We start from the raw sequence: 25,793 nt of genomic DNA on the forward strand, positions 1-25,793 counted from the left end.
TTCCTGCTCCATCTCTGTATGTGTTGTACCCATGCCAGTAGACCAATAGACGGCTGGTCTTATCTGCTAGAAGACACACTTCTAAAATGCAACGAAACCGTCTGTCTCTCTGCTCTAATCGTGTAAAACCTATGAAACCCAATCCTACTTTTGTTTCCATATTAAACCATGAATGATGCTGTAAATGGTGCTTCCTTTCAGAACCCAGGGACTTCCTGCCTCTATTTAACTGGCCTACGAACTGATTTCTGGTGCTTCCTTTCAGAACCGAGGGACTTCCTGCCTCTATTTAACTGGCCTACGAACTGACTTCTGGTGCTTCCTTTCAGAACCCAGGGACTTCCTGCCTCTATTTAACTGGCCTACGAACTGACTTCTGGATTCAGTCCACCTTTACAATTTAAACAGAACAGCATTTCTGGTGAAAGAGAGATGGTTAAAGTTTCTCTGTAGGAGATGTTTTGTTGTACAGTACTAACGTGCATTGGCCCATGAAATGACCACTCAAAACAGTCTCATGGACTGCATCCCAAATGGCACCCTATTCCCAATATAGTGCACTACTTTAGACCAGAGCCCTATTCCCCGGCAGGGTAGCCTAGTGGTTAGAGCGTTGGACGAGTAACCGGAAGGTTGCAAGTTCAAACCCCCGAGCTGACAAGGTACAAATCTGTCGTTCTGCCCCTGAACAGGCAGTTAACCCACTGTTCCCAGGCCGTCATTGAAAATAACAATTTGTTCTTAACTGACTTGCCTAGTTAAATAAAGGTTAAATTAAATAAAATAAAATATAGTGCACTACTTTAGACCAGAGCCCAATTCCCTCCTATATAGTGCACTACTTTAGACCAGAGCCCTATTCCCTATATAGTCCACTCCTTTAGACCAGAGCCCTATTCCCTATATAGTGCACTCCTTTAGACCAGAGCCTATTCCCTATATAGTGCACTCCTTTGGACCAGAGCCCTATTCCCTATATAGTGCACTACCTTAGACCAGAGCCCTATTCCCTATATAGTGCACTCCTTTAGACCAGAGCTCTATTCCCTATATAGTGCACTCCTTTAGACCAGAGCCTATTCCCTATATAGTGCACTCCTTTAGACCAGAGCCCTATTCCCTATATAGTGCACTGCTTTAGACCAGAGCCCTATTCCCTATGTAGTGCACTACTATAGACCAGAGCCTATTCCCTACATAGTGCACTACTATAGACCAGAGCCCTATTCCCTATATAGTGCACTACTTTAGACCAGAGCCCTTTTCCCAATATAGTGCACTACTTTAGATCAGAGCCCTATTCCCTATATAGTGCACTACTTTAGACCAGAGCCCTATTCCCTATATAGTGCACTCCTTTAGACCAGAGCCCTATTCCCTATGTAGTGCACTACTATAGACCAGAGCCCTATTCCCTATATAGTGCACTGCTTTAGACCAGAGCCCTATTCCCTATGTAGTGCACAACTATAGACCAGAGCCCTATTCCCTATATAGTGCACTACTATAGACCAGAGCCCTATGGGTCTTAGTGCACTACTTTAGACCAGAGCCCTATGGGTCTTAGTGCACTACTTTAGACCAGAGCCCTATTCCCTACATAGTACACTACTTTAGACCAGAGCCCTATTCCCTATATAGTGCACTGCTTTAGACCAGAGCCCTATTCCCTATATAGTGCACAGCTTTAGACCAGATCCCTATTCCCTATGTAGTGCACTACTATAGACCAGAGCCCTATTCCCTATATAGTGCACTGCTTTAGACCAGAGCCCTATTCCCTATGTAGTGCACAACTATAGACCAGAGCCCTATTCCCTATATAGTGCACTACTATAGACCAGGGCCCAATTCCCTATATAGTGCACTACTTTAGACCAGAGCCCTATTCCCTATATAGTGCACTACTTTAGACCAGAGCCCTATTCCCTATATAGTGCACTACTATAGACCAGAGCCCTATTCCCTATATAGTGCACTACTTTAGACCAGAGCCCTATTACATATATAGTGCACTACTTTAGACCAGAGCCCTATTCCCTATATAGTGCACTACTATAGACCAGGGCCCTATTCCCTATATAGTGCACTGCTTTAGACCAGAGCCCTATTCCCTATGTAGTGCACAACTATAGACCAGAGCCCTATTCCCTATATAGTGCACTACTATAGACCAGAGCCCTATGGGTCTTAGTGCACTACTTTAGACCAGAGCCCTATGGGTCTTAGTGCACTACTTTAGACCAGAGCCCTATTCCCTACATAGTACACTACTTTAGACCAGAGCCCTATTCCCTATATAGTGCACTGCTTTAGACCAGAGCCCTATTCCCTATATAGTGCACAGCTTTAGACCAGAGCCCTATTCCCTATGTAGTGCACTACTATAGACCAGAGCCCTATTCCCTATATAGTGCACTGCTTTAGACCAGAGCCCTATTCCTATGTAGTGCACAACTATAGACCAGAGCCCTATTCCCTATATAGTGCACTACTATAGACCAGAGCCCTATGGGTCTTAGTGACCTATGGGTCTTAGTGCACTACTTTAGACCAGAGCCCCTATTCCCTATATAGTACACTACTTTAGACCAGAGCCCTATTCCTATGGGCACTACTATAGACCAGTGCCCTATTCCTATATAGTGCACTACTTTAGACCAGAGCCCTATTCCCTATATAGTGCACTACTATAGACCAGAGCCCTATTCCTATTAGTGCACTACTTTAGACCAGAGCCCTATTCCTATATAGTGCACTACTATAGACCAGAGCCCTATTCCCTATATAGTGCACTACTTTAGACCAGAGCCCTATTCCCTACCATAGTGCACAACTACTATAGACCAGAGCACCTAGACCAGAGCCCTATTCCTATATAGTGCACTACCCTATTCCCTATATAGTGCACTACTATAGACCAGAGCCCTATTCCCTACTTTAGACCAGATATGGGTCTTAGTGCACTACTTTAGACCAGAGCCCTATTCCCTACATAGTACACTACTTTAGACCAGAGCCCTATTCCTATATAGTGCACTACTTTAGACCAGAGCCCTATTCCCTATATAGTGCACAGCTTTAGACCAGAGCCCTATTCCCTATGTAGTGCACTACTATAGACCAGAGCCCTATTCCCTATATAGTGCACTACTTAGTGACTATAGACCAGAGCCCTATTCCTATATAGTGCACTACTATAGACCAGAGCCCTATTCCCTCATAGTGCACTACTTTAGACCAGAGCCCTATGGGTCTATTCCCTAGACCAGAGCCCTATATAGTGCACTACTTTAGACCAGAGCCCTATTCCCTATATAGTGCACTACTATAGACCAGAGCCCTATTACCTATATAGTGCACTACTTTAGACCAGAGCCCTATTCCCTATATAGTGCACTACTATAGACCAGAGACCAGAGCCCTATTCCCTATATAGTGCACTACTATAGACCAGAGCCCTATTCCCTACATAGTGCACTACTTTAGACCAGAGCCCTATTCCTATATAGTGCACTACTTTAGACCAGAGCCCCTATTACTACTATAGACCAGAGCCCCATTCCCTAGACCAGAGCCCTACTACATACTACTATAGACCAGAGCCCTATTCCCTATATAGTGGTACTACTATAGACCAGAGCCCATTCCTATATAGTGCACTACTATAGACCAGAGCCCTATTCCCTATATAGTGCACTACTATAGACCAGAGCCCTATTCCCTATATAGTGCACTACTATAGACCAGAGCCCTATTCCCTATATAGTGCACTACTATAGACCAGAGCCCTATTCCCTATATAGTGCACTACTATAGACCAGAGCCCTATTCCCTATATAGTGCACTACTATAGATCAGAGCCCTATTCCTACATAGTGCACTACTATAGACCAGGGCCCTATTCCCTACATAGTGCACTACTATAGACCAGAGCCCTATTCCCTACATAGTGTACTACTATAGACCAGAACCCTATTCCCTACATAGTGCACTACTATAGACCAGAGCCCTATTCCCTACATAGTGCACTACTATAGACCAGAGCCCTATTCCCTATATAGTGCACTACTATAGACCAGAGCCCTATTCCCTACATAGTGCACTACTATAGACCAGAGCCCTATATAGAGCACTACTATAGACCAGAGCCCTATTCCCTACATAGTGCACTAATTTAAACCAGAGCCCTATTCCCTACATAGTGCACTACTTTAGACCTGAGCCCTATTCCCTATATGTGCTACTATAGACCAGAGCCCTATTCCCTATATAGTGCACTACTTTGGGCAGCCATGGATGTTCTAATGATGTAAGAGCATGACGGGAATCACCCCAGAGCTCACTGCCATGGTTACCACCACCTCTAGTGTCTCTCTATCTCGCTATCTCTCGTCTCCATCTGTCTCTTAATTCAATTCATGGGGCTTTATTACCATGGGAAACATGTGTTAACGTTGCCAAAGCAAGTGAAGTAGATAATATACAAAAGTGGAATAAACAATAAAAATTAACAGTAAAAATTACACTCACAGAAGTTCCAAAAGAACAAATGTCATATTATGTCTATATACAGTGTTGTAAGAATGTACAAATGGCTAAAGTACAAAAGGGAAAATAAATAAACATAAATATGGGTTGTATTTACAGTGGTGTTTGTTCTTCACTGGTTGCCCTTTTCTCGTGGCAACAGGTCACACATCTTTATTTGTTTATTAAAATGTGATTTGTTATTTAATTCTTTGTGGATCTGTGTAATCTGAGGGAAATATGTGTCTCTAACATGGTCATACATTGGGCAGGAGGTTAGGAAGTGCAGCTCAGTTTCCACCTCATTTTGTCTTCTCTTGAGAGCCAGGTCTGCCTACGGTGGCATCTCTCAATAGCAAGGTTATGCTCAATGAGTCTGTACATCTCTCTCTTCCGTCTCCATCTGTCTCTCTCTCCCCTGTCTCCATCTGTCTCTCTCCCCTGTCTCCATCTGTCTCTCTCCCCGTCTCCATCTGTCTCTCTCCCCGTCTCCATCTGTCTCTCTCCCCGTCTCCATCTGTCTCTCTCCCCGTCTCCACCTGTCTCTCTCCCCTGTCTCCATCTGTCTCTCTACCCTGTCTCCACCTGTCTCTCTCCCCTGTCTCCATCTGTCTCTCTCCCCTGTCTCCATCTGTCTCTCTCCCCTGTCTCCATCTGTCTCTCTCTCCGTCTCCATCTGTCTCTCTCCCCGTCTCCATCTGTCTCTCTCCCCGTCTCCATCTGTCTCTCTCCCCGTCTCCATCTGTCTCTCTCCCCTGTCTCCATCTGTCTCTCTCCCCTGTCTCCATCTGTCTCTCTCCCCTGTCTCCATCTGTCTCTCTCTCCGTCTCCATCTGTCTCTCTCCCCGTCTCCATCTGTCTCTCTCCCCTGTCTCCATCTGTCTCTCTACCCTGTCTCCACCTGTATCTCTCCCCTGTCTCCATCTGTCTCTCTCCCCTGTCTCCATCTGTCTCTCTCCCCTGTCTCCATCTGTCTCTCTCTCCGTCTCCATCTGTCTCTCTCCCCGTCTCCATCTGTCTCTCTCCCCGTCTCCATCTGTCTCTCTACCCTGTCTCCACCTGTCTCTCTCCCCTGTCTCCATCTGTCTCTCTCCCCTGTCTCCATCTGTCTCTCTCCCCTGTCTCCATCTGTCTCTCTCTCCGTCTCCATCTGTTTCTCTCCCCGTCTCCATCTGTCTCTCTCCCCGTCTCCATCTGTCTCTCTCCCCGTCTCCATCTGTCTCTCTCCCCTGTCTCCATCTGTCTCTCTCCCCGTCTCCATCTGTCTCTCTCCCCGTCTCCATCTGTCTCTCTCCCATGTCTCCATCTGTCTCTCTCCCCGTCTCCATCTGTCTCTCTCCCTGTCTCCATCTGTCTCTCTCCCATGTCTCCATCTGTCTCTCTCCCCGTCTCCATCTGTCTCTCTCCCCGTCTCCATCTGTCTCTCTCCCCGTCTCCATCTGTCTCTCTCCCATGTCTCCATCTGTCTCTCTCCCCGTCTCCATCTGTCTCTCTCCCCGTCTCCATCTGTCTCTCTCCCCGTCTCCATCTGTCTCTCTCCCCGTCTCCATCTGTCTCTTTCCCCGTCTCCATCTGTCTCTCTCCCATGTCTCCATCTGTCTCTCTCCCCGTCTCCATCTGTCTCTCTCCCCTGTCTCCATCTGTCTCTCTCCCATGTCTCCATCTGTCTCTCTCCCCGTCTCCATCTGTCTCTCTCCCCGTCTCCATCTGTCTCTCTCCCATGTCTCCATCTGTCTCTCTCCCCGTCTCCATCTGTCTCTCTCCCCGTCTCCATCTGTCTCTCTCCCATGTCTCCATCTGTCTCTCTCCCATGTCTCCATCTGTCTCTCTCCCCGTCTCCATCTGTCTCTCTCCCCGTCTCTATCTGTCTCTCTCCCCGTCTCCATCTGTCTCTCTCCCCGTCTCCATCTGTCTCTCTCCCCGTCTCCATCTGTCTCTCTCCCCGTCTCCATCTGTCTCTCTCCCCGTCTCCATCTGTCTCTCTCCCCGTCTCCATCTGTCTCTCTCCCCGTCTCCATCTGTCTCTCTCCCCGTCTCCATCTGTCTCTCTCCCCGTCTCCATCTGTCTCTCTCCCCCGTCTCCATCTGTCTCTCTCCCCGTCTCCATCTGTCTCTCTCCCCGTCTCCATCTGTCTCTCTCTCCCAGTCTCCATCTGTCTCTCTCTCCCTGTCTCCATCTGTCTCTCTCCCCGTCTCCATCTGTCTCTCTCCCCGTCTCCATCTGTCTCTCTCCCCGTCTCCATCTGTCTCTCTCCCCGTCTCCATCTGTCTCTCTCCCCGTCTCCATCTGTCTCTCTCCCCGTCTCCATCTGTCTCTCTCCCCGTCTCCATCTGTCTCTCTCCCCGTCTCCATCTGTCTCTCTCCCAGTCTCCACCTGTCTCTCTCCCCATCTCCATCTGTCTCTCTCCCCTGTCTCCATCTGTCTCTCTCCCCGTCTCCATCTGTCTCTCTCCCCGTCTCTATCTGTCTCTCTCCCCGTCTCCATCTGTCTCTCTCCCCGTCTCCATCTGTCTCTCTCCCCGTCTCCATCTGTCTCTCTCCCCGTCTCCATCTGTCTCTCTCCCCGTCTCCATCTGTCTCTCTCCCCGTCTCCATCTGTCTCTCTCCCCTGTCTCCATCTGTCTCTCTCCCCGTCTCCATCTGTCTCTCTCCCCTGTCTCCATCTGTCTCTCTCCCCTGTCTCCATCTGTCTCTCTCCCCGTCTCCATCTGTCTCTCTCTCCCCGTCTCCATCTGTCTCTCCCCCCGTCTCCATCTGTCTCTCTCCCCGTCTCCATCTGTCTCTCTCTCCCCGTCTCCATCTGTCTCTCTCCCCGTCTCCATCTGTCTCTCTCCCCGTCTCCATCTGTCTCTCTCCCCTGTCTCCATCTGTCTCTCTCCCCGTCTCCATCTGTCTCTCTCCCCGTCTCCATCTGTCTCTCTCTCCCAGTCTCCATCTGTCTCTCTCTCCCAGTCTCCATCTGTCTCTCTCCCCGTCTCCATCTGTCTCTCTCCCCGTCTCCATCTGTCTCTCTCCCAGTCTCCATCTGTCTCTCTCCCATGTCTCCATCTGTCTCTCTCCCCGTCTCCATCTGTCTCTCTCCCCGTCTCCATCTGTCTCTCCCCCCGTCTCCATCTGTCTCTCTCCCCGTCTCCATCTGTCTCTCTCCCCGTCTCCATCTGTCTCTCTCCCCGTCTCCATCTGTCTCTCTCCCCGTCTCCATCTGTCTCTCTCCCCGTCTCCATCTGTCTCTCTCCCATGTCTCCATCTGTCTCTCTCCCCGTCTCCATCTGTCTCTCTCCCCTGTCTCCATCTGTCTCTCTCCCATGTCTCCATCTGTCTCTCTCCCCGTCTCCATCTGTCTCTCTCCCCGTCTCCATCTGTCTCTCTCCCCTGTCTCCATCTGTCTCTCTCCCATGTCTCCATCTGTCTCTCTCCCCCCCGTCTCCATCTGTCTCTCTCCCCGTCTCCATCTGTCTCTCTCCCCGTCTCCATCTGTCTCTCTCCCCGTCTCCATCTGTCTCTCTCCCCGTCTCCATCTGTCTCTCTCCCCGTCTCCATCTGTCTCTCTCCCATGTCTCCATCTGTCTCTCTCCCCGTCTCCATCTGTCTCTCTCCCCGTCTCCATCTGTCTCTCTCCCCGTCTCCATCTGTCTCTCTCTCCCCCGTCTCCATCTGTCTCTCTCCCCGTCTCCATCTGTCTCTCTCCCCGTCTCCATCTGTCTCTCTCTCCCAGTCTCCATCTGTCTCTCTCCCCGTCTCCATCTGTCTCTCTCTCCCAGTCTCCATCTGTCTCTCTCCCATGTCTCCATCTGTCTCTCTCCCAGTCTCCATCTGTCTCTCTCCCAGTCTCCATCTGTCTCTCTCTCCCCCTCTCCCTCTGTCCCTCTCCCCGTCTCCACCTGTCTCTCTCCCCGTCTCCATCTGTCTCTCTCCCCGTCTCCATCTGTCTCTCTCCCCTGTCTCCATCTGTCTCTCTCCCCGTCTCCATCTGTCTCTCTCCCCGTCTCCACCTGTCTCTCTCCCCGTCTCCATCTGTCTCTCTCCCATGTCTCCATCTGTCTCTCTCCCCGTCTCCATCTGTCTCTCTCTCCCAGTCTCCATCTGTCTCTCTCCCCGTCTCCATCTGTCTCTCTCTCCCAGTCTCCATCTGTCTCTCTCCCCGTCTCTATCTGTCTCTCTCCCCTGTCTCCATCTGTCTCTCTCCCCGTCTCCATCTGTCTCTCTCTCCCAGTCTCCATCTGTCTCTCTCCCCGTCTCCATCTGTCTCTCTCTCCCAGTCTCCATCTGTCTCTCTCCCCTGTCTCCATCTGTCTCTCTCCCCTGTCTCCATCTGTCTCTCTCTCCCAGTCTCCATCTGTCTCTCTCCCCGTCTCCATCTGTCTCTCTCCCCGTCTCCATCTGTCTCTCTCCCGTCTCCATCTGTCTCTCTCCCCGTCTCCACCTGTCTCTCTCCCCGTCTCCATCTGTCTCTCTCCCCGTCTCCATCTGTCTCTCTCCCCGTCTCCATCTGTCTCTCTCCCCGTCTCCATCTGTCTCTCTCCCCGTCTCCATCTGTCTCTCTCCCCGTCTCTATCTGTCTCTCTCTCCGTCTCTATCTGTCTCTCTCCCCGTCTCCATCTGTCTCTCTCCCATGTCTCCATCTGTCTCTCCCCCGTCTCCATCTGTCTCTCTCCCCGTCTCCATCTGTCTCTCTCCCCGTCTCCATCTGTCTCTCTCCCCGTCTCCATCTGTCTCTCTCCCCGTCTCCATCTGTCTCTCTCCCCTGTCTCCATCTGTCTCTCTCCCCGTCTCCATCTGTCTCTCTCCCCGTCTCCATCTGTCTCTCTCCCCGTCTCCATCTGTCTCTCTCCCCGTCTCCACCTGTCTCTCTCCCCGTCTCCATCTGTCTCTCTCCCCGTCTCCATCTGTCTCTCTCCCTGTCTCCATCTGTCTCTCTCCCCGTCTCCATCTGTCTCTCTCCCCGTCTCCATCTGTCTCTCTCCCCCGTCTCCATCTGTCTCTCTCCCTGTCTCCATCTGTCTCTCTCCCCGTCTCCATCTGTCTCTCTCCCCGTCTCCATCTGTCTCTCTCCCCGTCTCCATCTGTCTCTCTCCCCGTCTCCATCTGTCTGTAATGGTAAGTAATGGTTAGAAATGGTTCGTAATGGTTCGTAATGGTTCAAAATGGTAAGTAATGGTTAGAAATGGTAAGTAATGGTTAGAAATGGTAAGTAATGGTTAGTAATGGTTAGTAATGGTCAGGAAGTGGTGGGGTATTAGATAACTACTGAAGCCATTTAGAGCAGGCAACTTAGATGGTGTTGATGGTAACATTATTAGACTGATGTAACATTACAGTTATGGAAATAAATGATGCTGCTGTCCAGGGAACCCTTAGTATGAGTCCCAAATGACCCCTATTCCCTACATAGTGCACTACTTTTGACCAGCGCCTTATGGTGTGCACTAATAAAGAAATAGTCTCATGTATCATCAGGAGGATGTTTTGATGAACTCGTGCCGTCTCCCAGGTAACAGGAAGAGAATCAGGGACTGTCTCATACAACACACACCACAATACAGAGACACCGCAGTGCAGAGACACCACAGTGCAGTGACACCACAGTAGAGTGACACCACAGTAGAGTGATACCACAGTGCAGTGACACCACAGTGCAGTGACACCACAGTAGTGGCACCATAGTGAAGTGACACCACAGTGCAGTGACACCACAGTGCAGTGACACCACAGTAGTGACACCACAGTGCAGTGACACCACAGTGCAGTGACACCACAGTGCAGTGACACCATAGTGAAGTGACACCACAGTGCAGTGACACCACAGTGCAGTGACACCACAGTGCAGTGACACCACAGTAGTGACACCACAGTGCAGTGACACCACAGTAGTGGCACCATAGTGAAGTGACACCACAGTGCAGTGACACCACAGTGCAGTGACACCACAGTAGTGACACCAGAGTAGAGTGACACCACAGTGCAGTGACACCACTGTGCAGTGACACCACAGTAGTGACACCACAGTAGTGTGACACCACAGTGCAGTGACACCACAGTTCAGTGACACCACAGTAGTGTGACACCACAGTGCAGTGACACCACAGCACAGTAGAGTGACACCACAGTAGAGTGACATTACAGTAGAGTGACACCACAGCGCAGAGACACCACAGTGCAGAAACCACAGTAGAGTGATACCACAGTAGAGTGATACCACAGTAGAGTGACACCACAGCACAGAGACACCACAGTGCAGAAACCACAGTAGAGTGATACCACAGTAGAGTGATACCACAGTAGAGTGACATCACAGTAGTGACACCACAGTAGAGTGACACCACAGTGCAGTGACACCACTGTGCAGTGACACCACAGTAGTGACACCACAGTAGTGTGACACCACAGTGCAGTGACACCACAGTTCAGTGACACCACAGTAGTGTGACACCACAGCGCAGAGACACCACAGTACAGTAGAGTGACACCACAGTAGAGTGATACCACAGTAGAGTGATACCACAGTAGAGTGACACCACAGCACAGAGACACCACAGTGCAGAAACCACAGTAGAGTGATACCACAGTAGAGTGATACCACAGTAGAGTGACATCACAGTAGTGACACCACAGTAGACACCACAGTAGAGTGACACCACAGTAGAGTGACACCACTGTGCAGTGACACCACAGTAGAGTGACACCACTGTGCAGTGACACCACAGTTCAGTGACACCACAGTAGTGACACCACAGTAGTGTGACACCACAGTGCAGCAACACCACAGTAGTGGCACCATAGTGAAGTGACACCACAGTTGAGTGACACCACAGCGCAGACACCCCAGGGCAGTGACACCACAGTAGAGTGATACCACAGTGCAGTGACACCAGAGTAGAGTGACACCACAGTGCAGTGACACCAGAGTAGAGTGACACCACAGTGCATTGACACCAGAGTAGAGTGACACCACAGTGCATTGACACCACAGTAGAGTGATACCACAGTAGTGACACCACAGTGCAGTGACACCAGAGTAGAGTGACACCACAGTGCATTGACACCACAGTAGAGTGATACCACAGTAGTGACACCACAGTGCAGTGACACCAGAGTAGAGTGACACCACAGTAGAGTGATACCACAGTAGAGTGACACCACAGCACAGAGACACCACAGTAGAGTGACACCACAGTAGACTTTAAACAATGCCACTTCTATATGTTTACATACCCTACTCATCTCATATGTATATACTGTACTCTATACCATCTATACTGTACTCTATACCATCTATACTGTACTCTATACCATCTATACTGTACTCTATACCATCTATACTGTACTCGATACCATCTATACTGTACTCTATACCATCTATACTGTACTCTATACCATCTATACTGTACTCGATACCATCTATACTGTACTCTATACCATCTATACTGTACTCTATACCATCTATACTGTACTCGATACCATCTATACTGTACTCGATACCATCTATACTGTACTCGATACCATCTATACTGTACTCTATACCATCTATACTGTACTCTATACCATATATACTGTACTCGATACCATCTACTGCATCTTGCCTATGCCGTTCTGTACCATCACTCATTCATATATCTTCATGTACATATTCTTTATCCCTTTACACTTGCGTGTATAAGGTAGTTGTTGTGGACTAGTTAGATTACTCGTTGGTTATTACTGCATTGTCGGAACTAGAAGCACAAGCATTTCGCTACACTCTCAATAGCATCTGCTAACCATGTGTATGTGACCAATAACATCTGCTAACCATGTGTATGTGACAAATCAAATTTAATTTGATTTAATATCAACTGGTTATATTATATCGTAGAACGCACTCTTCAAAAGGTTAAAAACCTCAGCAGTGATATATATATATATAAAATAATATATGCCATTTAGCAGACGCTTTTATCCAAAGCGACTTACAGTCATGTGTGCATACATTCTACGTATGGGTGGTCCCGGGAATCGAACCCACTACCCTGGCGTTACAAGCGCCATGCTCTACCAACTGTGCCACAGAAGTGTGGCCCTGGCTGTGCAACGTCATAGCCTTGTTTTGTTAATGTAGCAGACAAGATACTCTTATTTCCCCGAGCCCTTATCACAGTCAAAACAACTATTTTATTTGATAGTGAAAACATGATGTAATATAACAGAATAAAAGACAACAGAACCCTGACCTGTTCACCTGGCCGTGCTGCTGCTCCAGTTTCAACTGTTCTGCCTGCGGCTATGGAACCCTGACCTGTTCACCGGACGTGCTACCTGTCCCAGACCTGCTGTTTTCAACTCTCTAGAGACAGCAGGAGCGGTAGAGATACTCTGAATGATCGGCTATGAAAAGCCAACTGACATTTACTCCTGAGGTGCTGACTTGTTGCACCCTCAACAACACTGTGATTATTATTATTTGACCCTGCTGGTCATCTATGAACATTTGAACATCTTGGCCATGTTCTGTTATAATCTCCACCTGGCACAGCCAGAAGACGACTGGCCACCCCTCATAGCCTGGTTCCTCTCTAGGTTTCTTCCTAGGTTTTGGCCTTTCTAGGGAGTTTTTCCTAGCCACCGTGCTTCTATACCTGCATTGCTTGCTGTTTGGGGGTTTTAGGCTGGGTTTCTGTACAGCACTTTGAGATATCAGCTGATGTACGAAGGTCTATATAAATACATTTGAACAGAGAGAAGAGATGTGTATCTCCCGGCTGGAACAGTTAATCTCACAGAGGGATCATTTGAAACGGGCCTCAACATGTTGAGTTGAGTTCAGGGTAACAAACCAAAATCCAAAATCTTCTTTTTTGATAAACAGATGTTTGATTTATGTTTATTTTTTGGCCTGTACCTTGGAAATGGGTGACCAATTCTACAGTGAACACTGCATAGGGATGAATGATGGCCAAGACATCTGTCTGGCGAGTAGGCCTGGGATGAATGATTGATGAAAATACGCTCTTTGACTTTATCAAAGTAATGTTTTTGCATATTTTCAGTGTGGAACCTGTCTATATTTAGCGGGTAATAGCTGATCAATTCTAAATGCCACTAGCGGTTTGCAAAGTAGGGTCGTCACTAATGTTAGTTACCACAGCCACAAAGTTAAAAGCCCGTTTCTTAAATTTCGCTTACTTTCTGTTTTTAACCCTTAAAGCACATTTTTGTTTTCAGGAATTTTTACGATATATCGCCAATTTTGACTCTGTGGCTGCGGTAACTAGATGTCAATCGCAAAGTAACCTAAGCGAAAAATTACGCAAAAATGTAATTGACATTTATTTCAAAAGTGTAGCTCAATGTTGGAATACATATTTCCCTACTCCATTTCCAATTTGTGATAAAAAGGTTGTGATTTGACAAGCAATGTATCCCATCAGTTAGATCCGTTTTTATAGGCCCTTATTCCTGTTGGCGCACACAGCGATCGGGACACAACTGGACACAAGCTGCTTGTCTTGCTTTATTTTTTTTTTGTTCTGAATGTTGTCTTCAAGACAACATTTCAACCAAATAGTTGTACAGTATAAAAATTCTAAACAAAAATGTAACTTGGCAAGTCAGTTAACAAATTCTTATTTTAGGCTACCTGCTGGTTACTAGTCCAACGCTCTAACCACTATGCTACCTGCTGGTTACTAGTCCAACGCCCTAACCACTAGGCTGGCTACCTGCTGGTTACTAGTCCAACGCTCTAACCACTAGGCTACCTGCTGGTTACTAGTCCAACGCTCTAACCACTAGGCTACCTGCTGGTTACTAGTCCAACGCTCTAACCACTAGGCTACCTGCTGGTTACTAGTCCAACGCTCTAACCACTAGGCTCCCTGCTGGTTACTAGTCCAACACTCTAACCACTAGGCTACCTGCTGGTTACTAGTCCAACACTCTAACCACTAGGCTCCCTGCTGGTTACTAGTCCAACGCTCTAACCACTAGGCTACCTGCTGGTTACTAGTCCAACGCTCTAACCACTAGGCTCCCTGCTGGTTACTAGTCCAACGCTCTAACCACTAGGCTCCCTGCTGGTTACTAGTCCAACGCTCTAACCACTAGGCTACCTGCTGGTTACTAGTCCAACGCTCTAACCACTAGGCTACCTGCTGGTTACTAGTCCAACGCTCTAACCACTAGGCTACCTGCTGGTTACTAGTCCAACGCTCTAACCACTAGGCTACCTGCTGGTTACTAGTCCAACGCTCTAACCACTAGGCTACCTGCTGGTTACTAGTCCAACGCTCTAACCACTAGGCTACCTGCTGGTTACTAGTCCAACACTCTAACCACTAGGCTCCCTGCTGGTTACTAGTCCAACGCTCTAACCACTAGGCTACCTGCTGGTTACTAGTCCAACGCTCTAACCACTATGCTACCTGCTGGTTACTAGTCCAACGCTCTAACCACTAGGCTCCCTGCTGGTTACTAGTCCAACGCTCTAACCACTAGGCTACCTGCTGGTTACTAGTCCAACGCTCTAACCACTAGGCTACCTGCTGGTTACTAGTCCAACGCTCTAACCACTATGCTACCTGCTGGTTACGAGTCCAACGCTCTAACCACTAGGCTACCTGCTGGTTACTAGTCCAACACTCTAACCACTAGGCTCCTGCTGGTTACTAGTCCAACGCTCTAACCACTAGGCTACCTGCTGGTTACTAGTCCAACGCCCTAACCACTAGGCTACCTGCTGGTTACTAGTCCAACGCCCTAACCACTATGCTACCTGCTGGTTACGAGTCCAACGCTCTAACCACTATGCTACCTGCTGGTTACTAGTCCAACGCCCTAACCACTAGGCTACCTGCTGGTTACTAGTCCAACGCCCTAACCACTAGGCTCCCTGCTGGTTACTAGTCCAACGCTCTAACCACTATGCTACCTGCTGGTTACTAGTCCAACGCCCTAACCACTAGGCTACCTGCTGGTTACTAGTCCAACGCCCTAACCACTATGCTACCTGCTGGTTACTAGTCCAACGCCCTAACCACTAGGCTACCTGCTGGTTACTAGTCCAACGCCCTAACCACTAGGCTCCCTGCTGGTTACTAGTCCAACGCTCTAACCACTATGCTACCTGCTGGTTACTAGTCCAACGCCCTAACCACTAGGCTACCTGCTGGTTACTAGTCCAACGCCCTAACCACTAGGCTACCTGCTGGTTACTAGTCCAACGCCCTAACCACTACCTGCCGACCCCTTGTTAAATGAGTTTTGGCGTCAGATCGGGACTCAATAGACGTTGTTTCAGAGGCTGTCGACCGTATACTTCGACAGGGTGCAGAGTTGACTGGCAGGTTAAGGGGTGGTGTAAAGTAAAAATGAGTCTCCTCTGTAGACAGGGTGCAGAGTTGACTGGCAGGTTAAGGGGTGGTGTAAAGTAAAAATGAGTCTCCTCTGTAGACAGGGTGCAGAGTTGACTGGCAGGTTAAGGGGGGGTGTAAAGTAAAAATGAGTCTCCTCTGTAGACAGGGTGCAGAGTTGACTGGCAGGTTAAGGGGTGGTGTAAAGTAAAAATGAGTCTCCTCTGTAGACAGGGTGCAGAGTTGACTGGCAGGTTAAGGGGTGGTGTAAAGTAAAAATGAGTCTCCTCTGTAGACAGGGTGCAGAGTTGACTGGCAGGTTAAGGGGGGGTGTAAAGTAAAAATGAGTCTCCTCTGTAGACAGGGTGCAGAGTTGACTGGCAGGTTAAGGGGGGGTGTAAAGTAAAAACGAGTCTCCTCTGTAGACAGGGTGCAGAGTTGACTGGCAGGTTAAGGGGGGGTGTAAAGTAAAAACGAGTCTCCTCTGTAGACAGGGTGCAGAGTTGACTGGCAGGTTAAGGGGGGGTGTAAAGTAAAAATGAGTCTCCTCTGTAGACAGGGTGCAGAGTTGACTGGCAGGTTAAGGGGGGGTGTAAAGTAAAAATGAGTCTCCTCTGTAGACAGGGTGCAGAGTTGACTGGCAGGTTAAGGGGGGGTGTAAAGTAAAAACGAGTCTCCTCTGTAGACAGGGTGCAGAGTTGACTGGCAGGTTAAGGGGTGGTGTAAAGTAAAAACGAGTCTCCTCTGTAGACAGGGTGCAGAGTTGACTGGCAGGTTAAGGGGGGGTGTAAAGTAAAAACGAGTCTCCTCTGTAGACAGGGTGCAGAGTTGACTGGCAGGTTAAGGGGTGTAAAGTAAAAACGAGTCTCCTCTGTAGTTTGAACAGCATTAAGGTTACAAAATAGGTCACATTATAGGTTGAGTAGTAAACTCTTAGTTTAGTTTATGAATAGTAAACTCTTAGTTTAGTTTATGAATAGTAAACTCTTAGTTTAGTTTATGAATAGTAAACTCTTAGTTTAGTTTATGAATAGTAAACTCTTAGTTTAGTTTATGAATAGTAAACTCTTAGTTTAGTTTATGAATAGTAAACTCTTAGTTTAGTTTATGAATAGTAAACTCTTAGTTTAGTTTATGAATAGTAAACTCTTAGTTTAGTTTATGAATAGTAAACTCTTAGTTTAGTTTATGAATAGTAAACTCTTAGTTTAGTTTATGAATAGTAAACTCTTAGTTTATGAATAGTAAACTCTTAGTTTATGAATAGTAATCTCTTTTAGCTTGTAGTCATAGATTGGTGTGGTAGACAGAATGTAGACCTAATCATAATAATTACTGTATGATTGCGTAGTATATACTAAGTGTATACACCATGTGTATACTACGCAGACTAGTGAGGTCACAAGTACAGACTTGCAGAGAGAGTTCGGCAAGGTCGTAGCTGTGGACTTTGACTGTCGGTAGCTCTCTCAAGACGGTCTTCTGCTCTTAAAGTGAAAGCTAAGCTCTTTCTCCCATACAACTACTGGTCAACCTACAACCTAGAAAAAACAACAACGTTGTGTCGGTCTGTCTTCGTTTTAATATGAATTGAATCTGTGATCCTCAGGACATTTCTAGGCGTGTTATCATGTTGAATAGAAATAGGGCAGTCCATTCAGTTCTGGGATCATTGCATGTATTGTCAGCATCTGACATTATGCTTTGATATGCAGATTGTATTTCCTGTCTTAATGTGACCTTTATAAAAAGGTGCCAGATTTCATTTCATAGCTCGTCTTAATGTGACCTTTATAAAAAGGTGCAGATTTCATTTCATAGCTCGTCTCTATGAAAAAAAAGGTCAGACTAGTCTGCTACATCAGGGCCGAGGAGAGGAGAGCGCTCAGAGGCTACGTCCCAAATGCACTCTACCCACTACATCAGGGCCGAGGAGAGAAGAGCGCTCAGAGGCTACGTCCCAAATGCACTCTATCCACTACATCAGGGCCGAGGAGAGGAGAGCGCTCAGAGGCTACGTCCCAAATGCACTCTACCCACTACATCAGGGCCGAGGAGAGGAGCGCTCAGAGGCTACGTCCCAAATGCACTCTACCCACTACATCAGGGCCGAGGAGAGGAGAGCGCTCAGAGGCTACGTACCAAATGCACTCTACCCACTACATCAGGGCCGAGAGAGGAGAGCGCTCAGAGGCTACGTCCCAAATGCACTCTACCCACTACATCAGGGCCGAGGAGAGGAGAGCGCTCAGAGGCTACGTCCCAAATGCACCCTATCCACTACATCAGGGCCGAGGGAGAGCGCTCAGAGGCTACGTCCCAAATGCACCCTATCCACTACATCAGGGCCGAGGAGAGGAGAGCGCTCAGAGGCTACGTCCCAAATGCACCCTATCCACTACATCAGGGCCGAGGAGAGGAGAGCGCTCAGAGACTACGTCCCAAATGCACCCTATCCACTACATCAGGGCCGAGGAGAGGAGAGCGCACAGAGGCTACGTCCCAAATGCACCCTATCCACTACATCAGGGCCGAGGAGAGGAGAGCGCACAGAGACTACGTCCCAAATGCACCCTATCCACTACATCAGGGCCGATGAGAGGAGAGCGCTCAGAGGCTACGTCCCAAATGCACCCTATCCACTACATCAGGGCCGAGGAGAGAGCACAGAGGCTACGTCCCAAATGCACTCTATCCACTACATCAGGGCGGAGGAGAGGAGAGCGCACAGAGGCTACGTCCCAAATGCACTCTATTCACTACATCAGGACCGAGGAGAGGAGAGCGCACAGAGGCTACGTCCCAAATGCACCCTATCCTCTACATCAGGGCGGAGGAGAGGAGAGCGCACAGAGGCTACGTCCCAAATGCACCCTATCCTCTACTTCAAGGCGGAGGAGAGGAGAGCGCACAGAGACTACGTCCCAAATGCACCCTATCCACTACATCAGGGCCGAGGAGAGGAGAGCGCACAGAGGCTACGTCCCAAATGCACCCTATCCACTACATCAGGGCCGAGGAGAGGAGCGCACAGAGGCTACGTCCCAAATGCACCCTATCCACTACATCAGGGCCGAGGAGAGGAGAGCGCACAGAGACTACGTCCCAAATGCACCCTATCCACTACATCAGGGCCGAGGAGAGCGCTCAGAGGCTACGTCCCAAATGCACCCTATCCACTACATCAGGGCCGAGGAGAGGAGAGCGCTCAGAGGCTACGTCCCAAATGCACCCTATCCACTACATCAGGGCCGAGGAGAGGAGAGCGCTCAGATGCTACGTCCCAAATGCACCCTATCCACTACATCAGGGCCGAGGAGAGGAGAGCGCTCAGAGGCTACGTCCCAAATGCACCCTATCCACTACATCAGGGCCGAGGAGAGGAGAGCGCACAGAGGCTACGTCCCAAATGCACCCTATCCACTACATCAGGGCCGAGGAGAGGAGAGAGCACAGAGGCTACGTCCCAAATGCACTCTATCCACTACATCAGGGCCGAGGAGAGGAGAGCGCTCAGAGGCTACGTCCCAAATGCACCCTATCCACTACATCAGGGCCGAGGAGAGGAGAGCTCAGAGACTACGTCCCAAATGCACCCTATCCACTACATCAGGGCCGAGGAGAGGAGAGCGCTCAGAGGCTACGTCCCAAATGCACCCTATCCACTACATCAGGGCCGAGGAGAGGAAAGCGCTCAGAGGCTACGTCCCAAATGCACCCTATCCACTACATCAGGGCCGAGGAGAGGAGAGCGCTCAGAGGCTACGTCCCAAATGCACCCTATCCACTACATCAGGGCCGAGGAGAGGAGAGCGCTCAGAGGCTACGTCCCAAATGCACCCTATCCACTACATCAGGGCCGAGGAGAGGAGAACGCTCAGAGGCTACGTCCCAAATGCACGCTATCCACTACATCAGGGCCGAGGAGAGGAGAGCGCTCAGAGGCTACGTCCCAAATGCACTCTATCCACTACATCAGGGCCGAAGAGAGGAGAGAGCACAGAGGCTACGTCCCAAATGCACGCTATCCACTACATCAGGGCCGAGGAGAGGAGAGCGCACAGAGGCTACGTCCCAAATGCACCCTATCCACTACATCAGGGCCGAGGAGAGGAGAGAGCACAGAGGCTACGTCCCAAATGCACTCTATCCACTACATCAGGGCCGAGGAGAGGAGAGCGCTCAGAGGCTACGTCCCAAATGCACCCTATCCACTACATCAGGGCCGAGGAGAGGAGAGCGCTCAGAGACTACGTCCCAAATGCACCCTATCCACTACATCAGGGCCGAGGAGAGGAGAGCGCTCAGAGGCTACGTCCCAAATGCACCCTATCCACTACATCAGGGCCGAGGAGAGGAAAGCGCTCAGAGGCTACGTCCCAAATGCACTCTACCCACTACATCAGGGCCGAGGAGAGGAGAGCGCTCAGAGGCTACGTCCCAAATGCACCCTATCCTCTACTTCAAGGCGGAGGAGAGGAGAGCGCACAGAGACTACGTCCCAAATGCACCCTATCCACTACATCAGGGCCGATGAGAGGAGAGCGCTCAGAGGCTACGTCCCAAATGCACCCTATCCACTACATCAGGCCCGAGGAGAGGAGAGCGCTCAGAGGCTACGTCCCAAATGCACTCTACCCACTACATCAGGGCCGAGGAGAGGAGAGCGCTCAGAGGCTACGTCCCAAATGCACCCTATCCTCTACTTCAAGGCGGAGGAAGGAGAGCGCTCAGAGGCTACGTCCCAAATGCACCCTATCCACTACATCAGGGCCGAGGAGAGGAAAGCGCTCAGAGGCTACGTCCCAAATGCACTCTACCCACTACATCAGGGCCGAGGAGAGGAGAGCGCTCAGAGGCTACGTCCCAAATGCACCCTATCCTCTACTTCAAGGCGGAGGAGAGGAGAGCGCACAGAGACTACGTCCCAAATGCACCCTATCCACTACATCAGGGCCGATGAGAGGAGAGCGCTCAGAGGCTACGTCCCAAATGCACCCTATCCACTACATCAGGCCCGAGGAGAGGAGAGCGCTCAGAGGCTACGTCCCAAATGCACCCTATCCACTACATCAGGGCGGAAGAGAGGAGAGAGCACAGAGGCTACGTCCCAAATGCACGCTATCCACTACATCAGGGCCGAGGAGAGGAGAGCGCACAGAGGCTACGTCCCAAATGCACCCTATCCACTACATCAGGGCCGAGGAGGAGAGAGCACAGAGGCTACGTCCCAAATGCACTCTATCCACTACATCAGGGCCGAGGAGAGGAGAGCGCTCAGAGGCTACGTCCCAAATGCACCCTATCCACTACATCAGGGCGGAGGAGAGGAGAGCGCACAGAGGCTACGTCCCAAATGCACCCTATCCACTACATCAGGGCCGAGGAGAGGAGAGCACACAGAGGCTACGTCCCAAATGCACCCTATCCACTACATCAGGGCCGAGGAGAGGAAAGCGCTCAGAGGCTACGTCCCAAATGCACCCTATCCACTACATCAGGGCCGAGGAGAGAGAGCGCTCAGAGGCTACGTCCCAAATGCACCCTATCCACTACATCAGGCCCGAGGAGAGGAGAGCGCTCAGAGGCTACGTCCCAAATGCACCCTATCCACTACATCAGGGCCGAAGAGAGGAGAGAGCACAGAGGCTACGTCCCAAATGCACGCTATCCACTACATCAGGGCCGAGGAGAGGAGAGCGCACAGAGGCTACGTCCCAAATGCACCCTATCCACTACATCAGGGCCGAGGAGAGGAGAGAGCACAGAGGCTACGTCCCAAATGCACTCTATCCACTACATCAGGGCCGAGGAGAGGAGAGCGCTCAGAGGCTACGTCCCAAATGCACCCTATCCACTACATCTGGGCCGAGGAGAGGAGAGCGCTCAGAGACTACGTCCCAAATGCACCCTATCCACTACATCAGGGCCGAGGAGAGGAGAGCGCTCAGAGGCTACGTCCCAAATGCACCCTATCCACTACATCAGGGCCGAGGAGAGAGAGCGCTCAGAGGCTACGTCCCAAATGCACCCTATCCACTACATCAGGGCCGAAGAGAGGAGAGAGCACAGAGGCTCGTCCCAAATGCACGCTATCCACTACATCAGGGCCGAGGAGAGGAGAGCGCACAGAGGCTACGTCCCAAATGCACCCTATCCACTACATCAGGGCCGAGGAGAGGAGAGAGCACAGAGGCTACGTCCCAAATGCACTCTATCCACTACATCAGGGCCGAGGAGAGGAGAGCGCTCAGAGGCTACGTCCCAAATGCACCCTATCCACTACATCTGGGCCGAGGAGAGGAGAGCGCTCAGAGACTACGTCCCAAATGCACCCTATCCACTACATCAGGGCCGAGGAGAGGAGAGCGCTCAGAGGCTACGTCCCAAATGCACCCTATCCACTACATCAGGGCCGAGGAGAGGAGAGCGCTCCAGAGGCTACGTCCCAAATGCACCCTATCCACTACATCAGGGCCGAGGAGAGGAAAGCGCTCAGAGGCTACGTCCCAAATGCACTCTACCCACTACATCAGGGCCGAGGAGAGGAGAGCGCTCACTACCGTTAGTGCAATGACTGGAAGTCTGTGGGTATCTGCTAACATGCTAGTTAGAGGTAGCCAATGCTAACTACCGTTAGTGCAATGACTGGAAGTCTGTGGGTATCTGCTAACATGCTAGTTAGAGGTAGCCAATGCTAACTACCGTTAGTGCAATGACTGGAAGTCTGTGGGTATCTGCTAACATGCTAGTTAGAGGTAGCCAATGCTAACTACCGTTAGTGCAATGACTGGAAGTCTGTGGGTATCTGCTAACATGCTAGTTAGAGGTAGCCAAAGCTAACTTACCGTTAGTGCAATGACTGGAAGTCTGTGGGTATCTGCTAACATGCTAGTTAGAGGTAGCCAATGCTAACTACCGTCAGTGCAATGACTGGAAGTCTGTGGGTATCTGCTAACATGCTAGTTAGAGGTAGCCAATGCTAACTACCGTTAGTGCAATGACTGGAAGTCTGTGGGTATCTGCTAACATGCTAGTTAGAGGTAGCCAATGCTAACTACCGTTAGTGCAATGACTGGAAGTCTGTGGGTATCTGCTAACATGCTAGTTAGAGGTAGCCAATGCTAACTACCGTTAGTGCAATGACTGGAAGTCTGTGGGTATCTGCTAACATGCTAGTTAGAGGTAGCCAATGCTAACTACCGTTAGTGCAATGACTGGAAGTCTGTGGGTATCTGCTAACATGCTAGTTAGAGGTAGCCAATGCTAACTACCGTTAGTGCAATGACTGGAAGTCTGTGGGTATCTGCTAACATGCTAGTTAGAGGTAGTCAATGCTAACTATCTGCTAACATGCGTCAATTAGTGCAATGACTGGAATTCTGTGGGTATCTGCTAACATGCTAGTTAGAGGTAGCCAATGCTAACTACCGTTAGTGCAATGACTGGAATTCTGTGGGTATCTGCTAACATGCTAGTTAGAGGTAGCCACTGCTAACGAGAGGTGCTGAATACTTGACGTGTATCCCCGTTGAGTTACACGTGTAAAAGCACAGGGAGCAGATGGGCCAGAACATGTGGATGATGTGAAAAATAACTCACTGGATCAGCTGGTCCACAGAACTCCCTGAAGGTCTTCGGGCGTCAGTCCCTCTGATCTCCAGGGCCATGCAGGGTCCAGAACATAGCTCTGCCACCATGTTCTGTAGAAAGACTCACAACAGTTAGCTTAGCTGCATTGGAGTACATTGATTTCCATTGTTTTTTTTTTTATGATAAAATGCTAATATAAGTGGTTGGTGGCAATGGCTTGGTATTGTTCATATATAGTCTTCTTTTGAGCCACACAATCCCGCGTGGATTGCCGATAACGAGGCAAAAATACCTTTAAAATATTTAGTAAATAAACTAAGTGAAAATAAATTAAATAAAACCAAAAAGTAACAACAAAATTACATAACAATAACGAGGCTATATACAGGGGATACCGGTACCGAGTCAATGTGCAGGGGTACAGTTTAGTCGAGGTAATTTGCATAGACAATAAACAGCAAGTAGTAGCAGTGTAAAAACAAAGGTATAAAGGTGAACAGGTAAAATGGTGCCGGAGAGAATGGTGCTGGAAGGAATGGTGCCAGAGAGAATGGTGCTGGAGAGAATGGTGCCAGAGTGAATGGTGCCAGAGAGAATGGTGCCAGAGAGAACGGTGCGGGAGAGAATGGTGCCAGAGAGAATTGTGCCGGAGGGAATGGTGCCGGAGAGAATGGTGCCAGAGAGAATGGTGCCAGAGAGAATGGTGCCAGAGAATGGTTCCAGAGAGAATGGTGCCAGAGAGAATGGTGCCAGAGAGAATGGTGCCAGAGAGAATGGTGCCGGAGGAATGGTGCCGGAGAGAATGGTTCCAGAGAGAATGGTGCCAGAGAATGGTGCCAGAGAGAATGGTGCCAGAGAGAATGGTGCCGGAGGGAATGGTGCCGGAGGGAATGGTGCCGGAGAGAATGGTTCTAGAGAGAATGGTGCCGGAGAGAATGGTGCCGGAGAGAATGGTTCCAGAGAGAATGGTGCCTATTCCTATGGGCACTGGTCAAATGTAGTGCACCGAATAGGGACCAGGGTGGGACATGTACTTTCTGGTCCACCAGCCACATTCTTTGGATTTGTTAAACGAACTGCTCCCAGATGCTCTGTGTGACCAGCTGCCAATGGGATTTGTTAAAACGAACTGCTCCCAGATGCTCTATGTGACCAGCTGCCAATGGGATTTGTTAAACGAACTGCTCCCAGATGCTCTCTGTGACCAGCTGCCAATGGGATTTGTTAAAACGAACTGCTCCCAGATGCTCTATGTGACCACCTGCCAATGGGATTTGTTAAAACGAACTGCTCCCAGATGCTCCGTGTGACCAGCTGCCAATGGGATTTGTTAAAACGAACTGCTCCCAGATGCTCTATGTGACCAGCTGCCAATAGGATTTGTTAAAACGAACTGCTCCCAGATGCTCTATGTGACCAGCTGCCAATGGGATTTGTTAAAACGAACTGCTCCCAGATGCTCTATGTGACCAGCTGCCAATGGGATTTGTTAAAACGAACTGCTCCCAGATGCTCTATGTGACCAGCTGCCAATGGGATTTGTTAAAACGAACTGCTCCCAGATGCTCTATGTGACCAGCTGCCAATGGGATTTGTTAAAACGAACTGCTCCCAGATGCTCTATGTGACCAGCTGCCAATGGGATTTGTTAAAACGAACTGCTCCCAGATGCTCTATGTGACCAGCTGCCAATGGGATTTGTTAAAACGAACTGCTCCCAGATGCTCCGTGTGACCAGCTGCCAATGTGGCTGATAAGAATAGACATTCTACCAGCCGATCTCTAAATCTACCAGCATTTGGCTGGGTGTTAATTTCCCACCCTGTTTGGGACGCAATCTGCTTCTCGGAACAGAGATCAGATCAGAGCAGTCTAAATGGTGATGTGTTTGGTTTCCAAGGCAACGGACAAGGTCCCCTACCCTCAACACCTCTGGCAACAGACAGACTTCCAGGGGAGAATTATAGGCGATTGAGAAGGATACATATATATATATATGATACAAAGACAAATGTCTACCAGAGCGAAGGTATATCTATTCCCTGTATAACTACCATGTATCAGTGAGTAAAACAGCATCTAAGATAAAAAAATAAATAAAAAGACATTGCCTCAGCATGTGGTATGCTAGAATATGGCTGTCGAACCACCAAGTTTATACTAGAATATAAATGCCTCTGATATACTAGAATATGGCTGTCAGCATTCAGGGCTCGAACCACCCAGTTTATACTAGAATATAAATGCCTGTGATATACTAGAATATGGCTGTCAGCATTCAGGGCTCGAACCACCCAGTTTATACTAGAATATAAATGCCTGTGATATACTAGAATATGGCTGTC

The 25,793-nt window shown here is 49.4% G+C and overlaps 1 protein-coding gene across 1 annotated transcript in view; it reads right to left on the reverse strand.

The window, feature by feature from the left end:
- nme7 (NME/NM23 family member 7) overlaps window positions 1-25,793 on the reverse strand; it is a 144,249-nt gene that overhangs the window by 26,891 nt on the left and 91,565 nt on the right. Inside the window, 2 exon segments of the mRNA XM_052475674.1 lie at window positions 23,458-23,495; window positions 23,498-23,558. Of these exon segments, the coding sequence (XP_052331634.1) occupies window positions 23,458-23,495; window positions 23,498-23,558 (99 nt within the window).

Source organism: Oncorhynchus keta, chromosome 22 (assembly GCF_023373465.1).
Source record: "Oncorhynchus keta strain PuntledgeMale-10-30-2019 chromosome 22, Oket_V2, whole genome shotgun sequence".
NCBI lineage: Eukaryota > Metazoa > Chordata > Actinopteri > Salmoniformes > Salmonidae > Oncorhynchus > Oncorhynchus keta.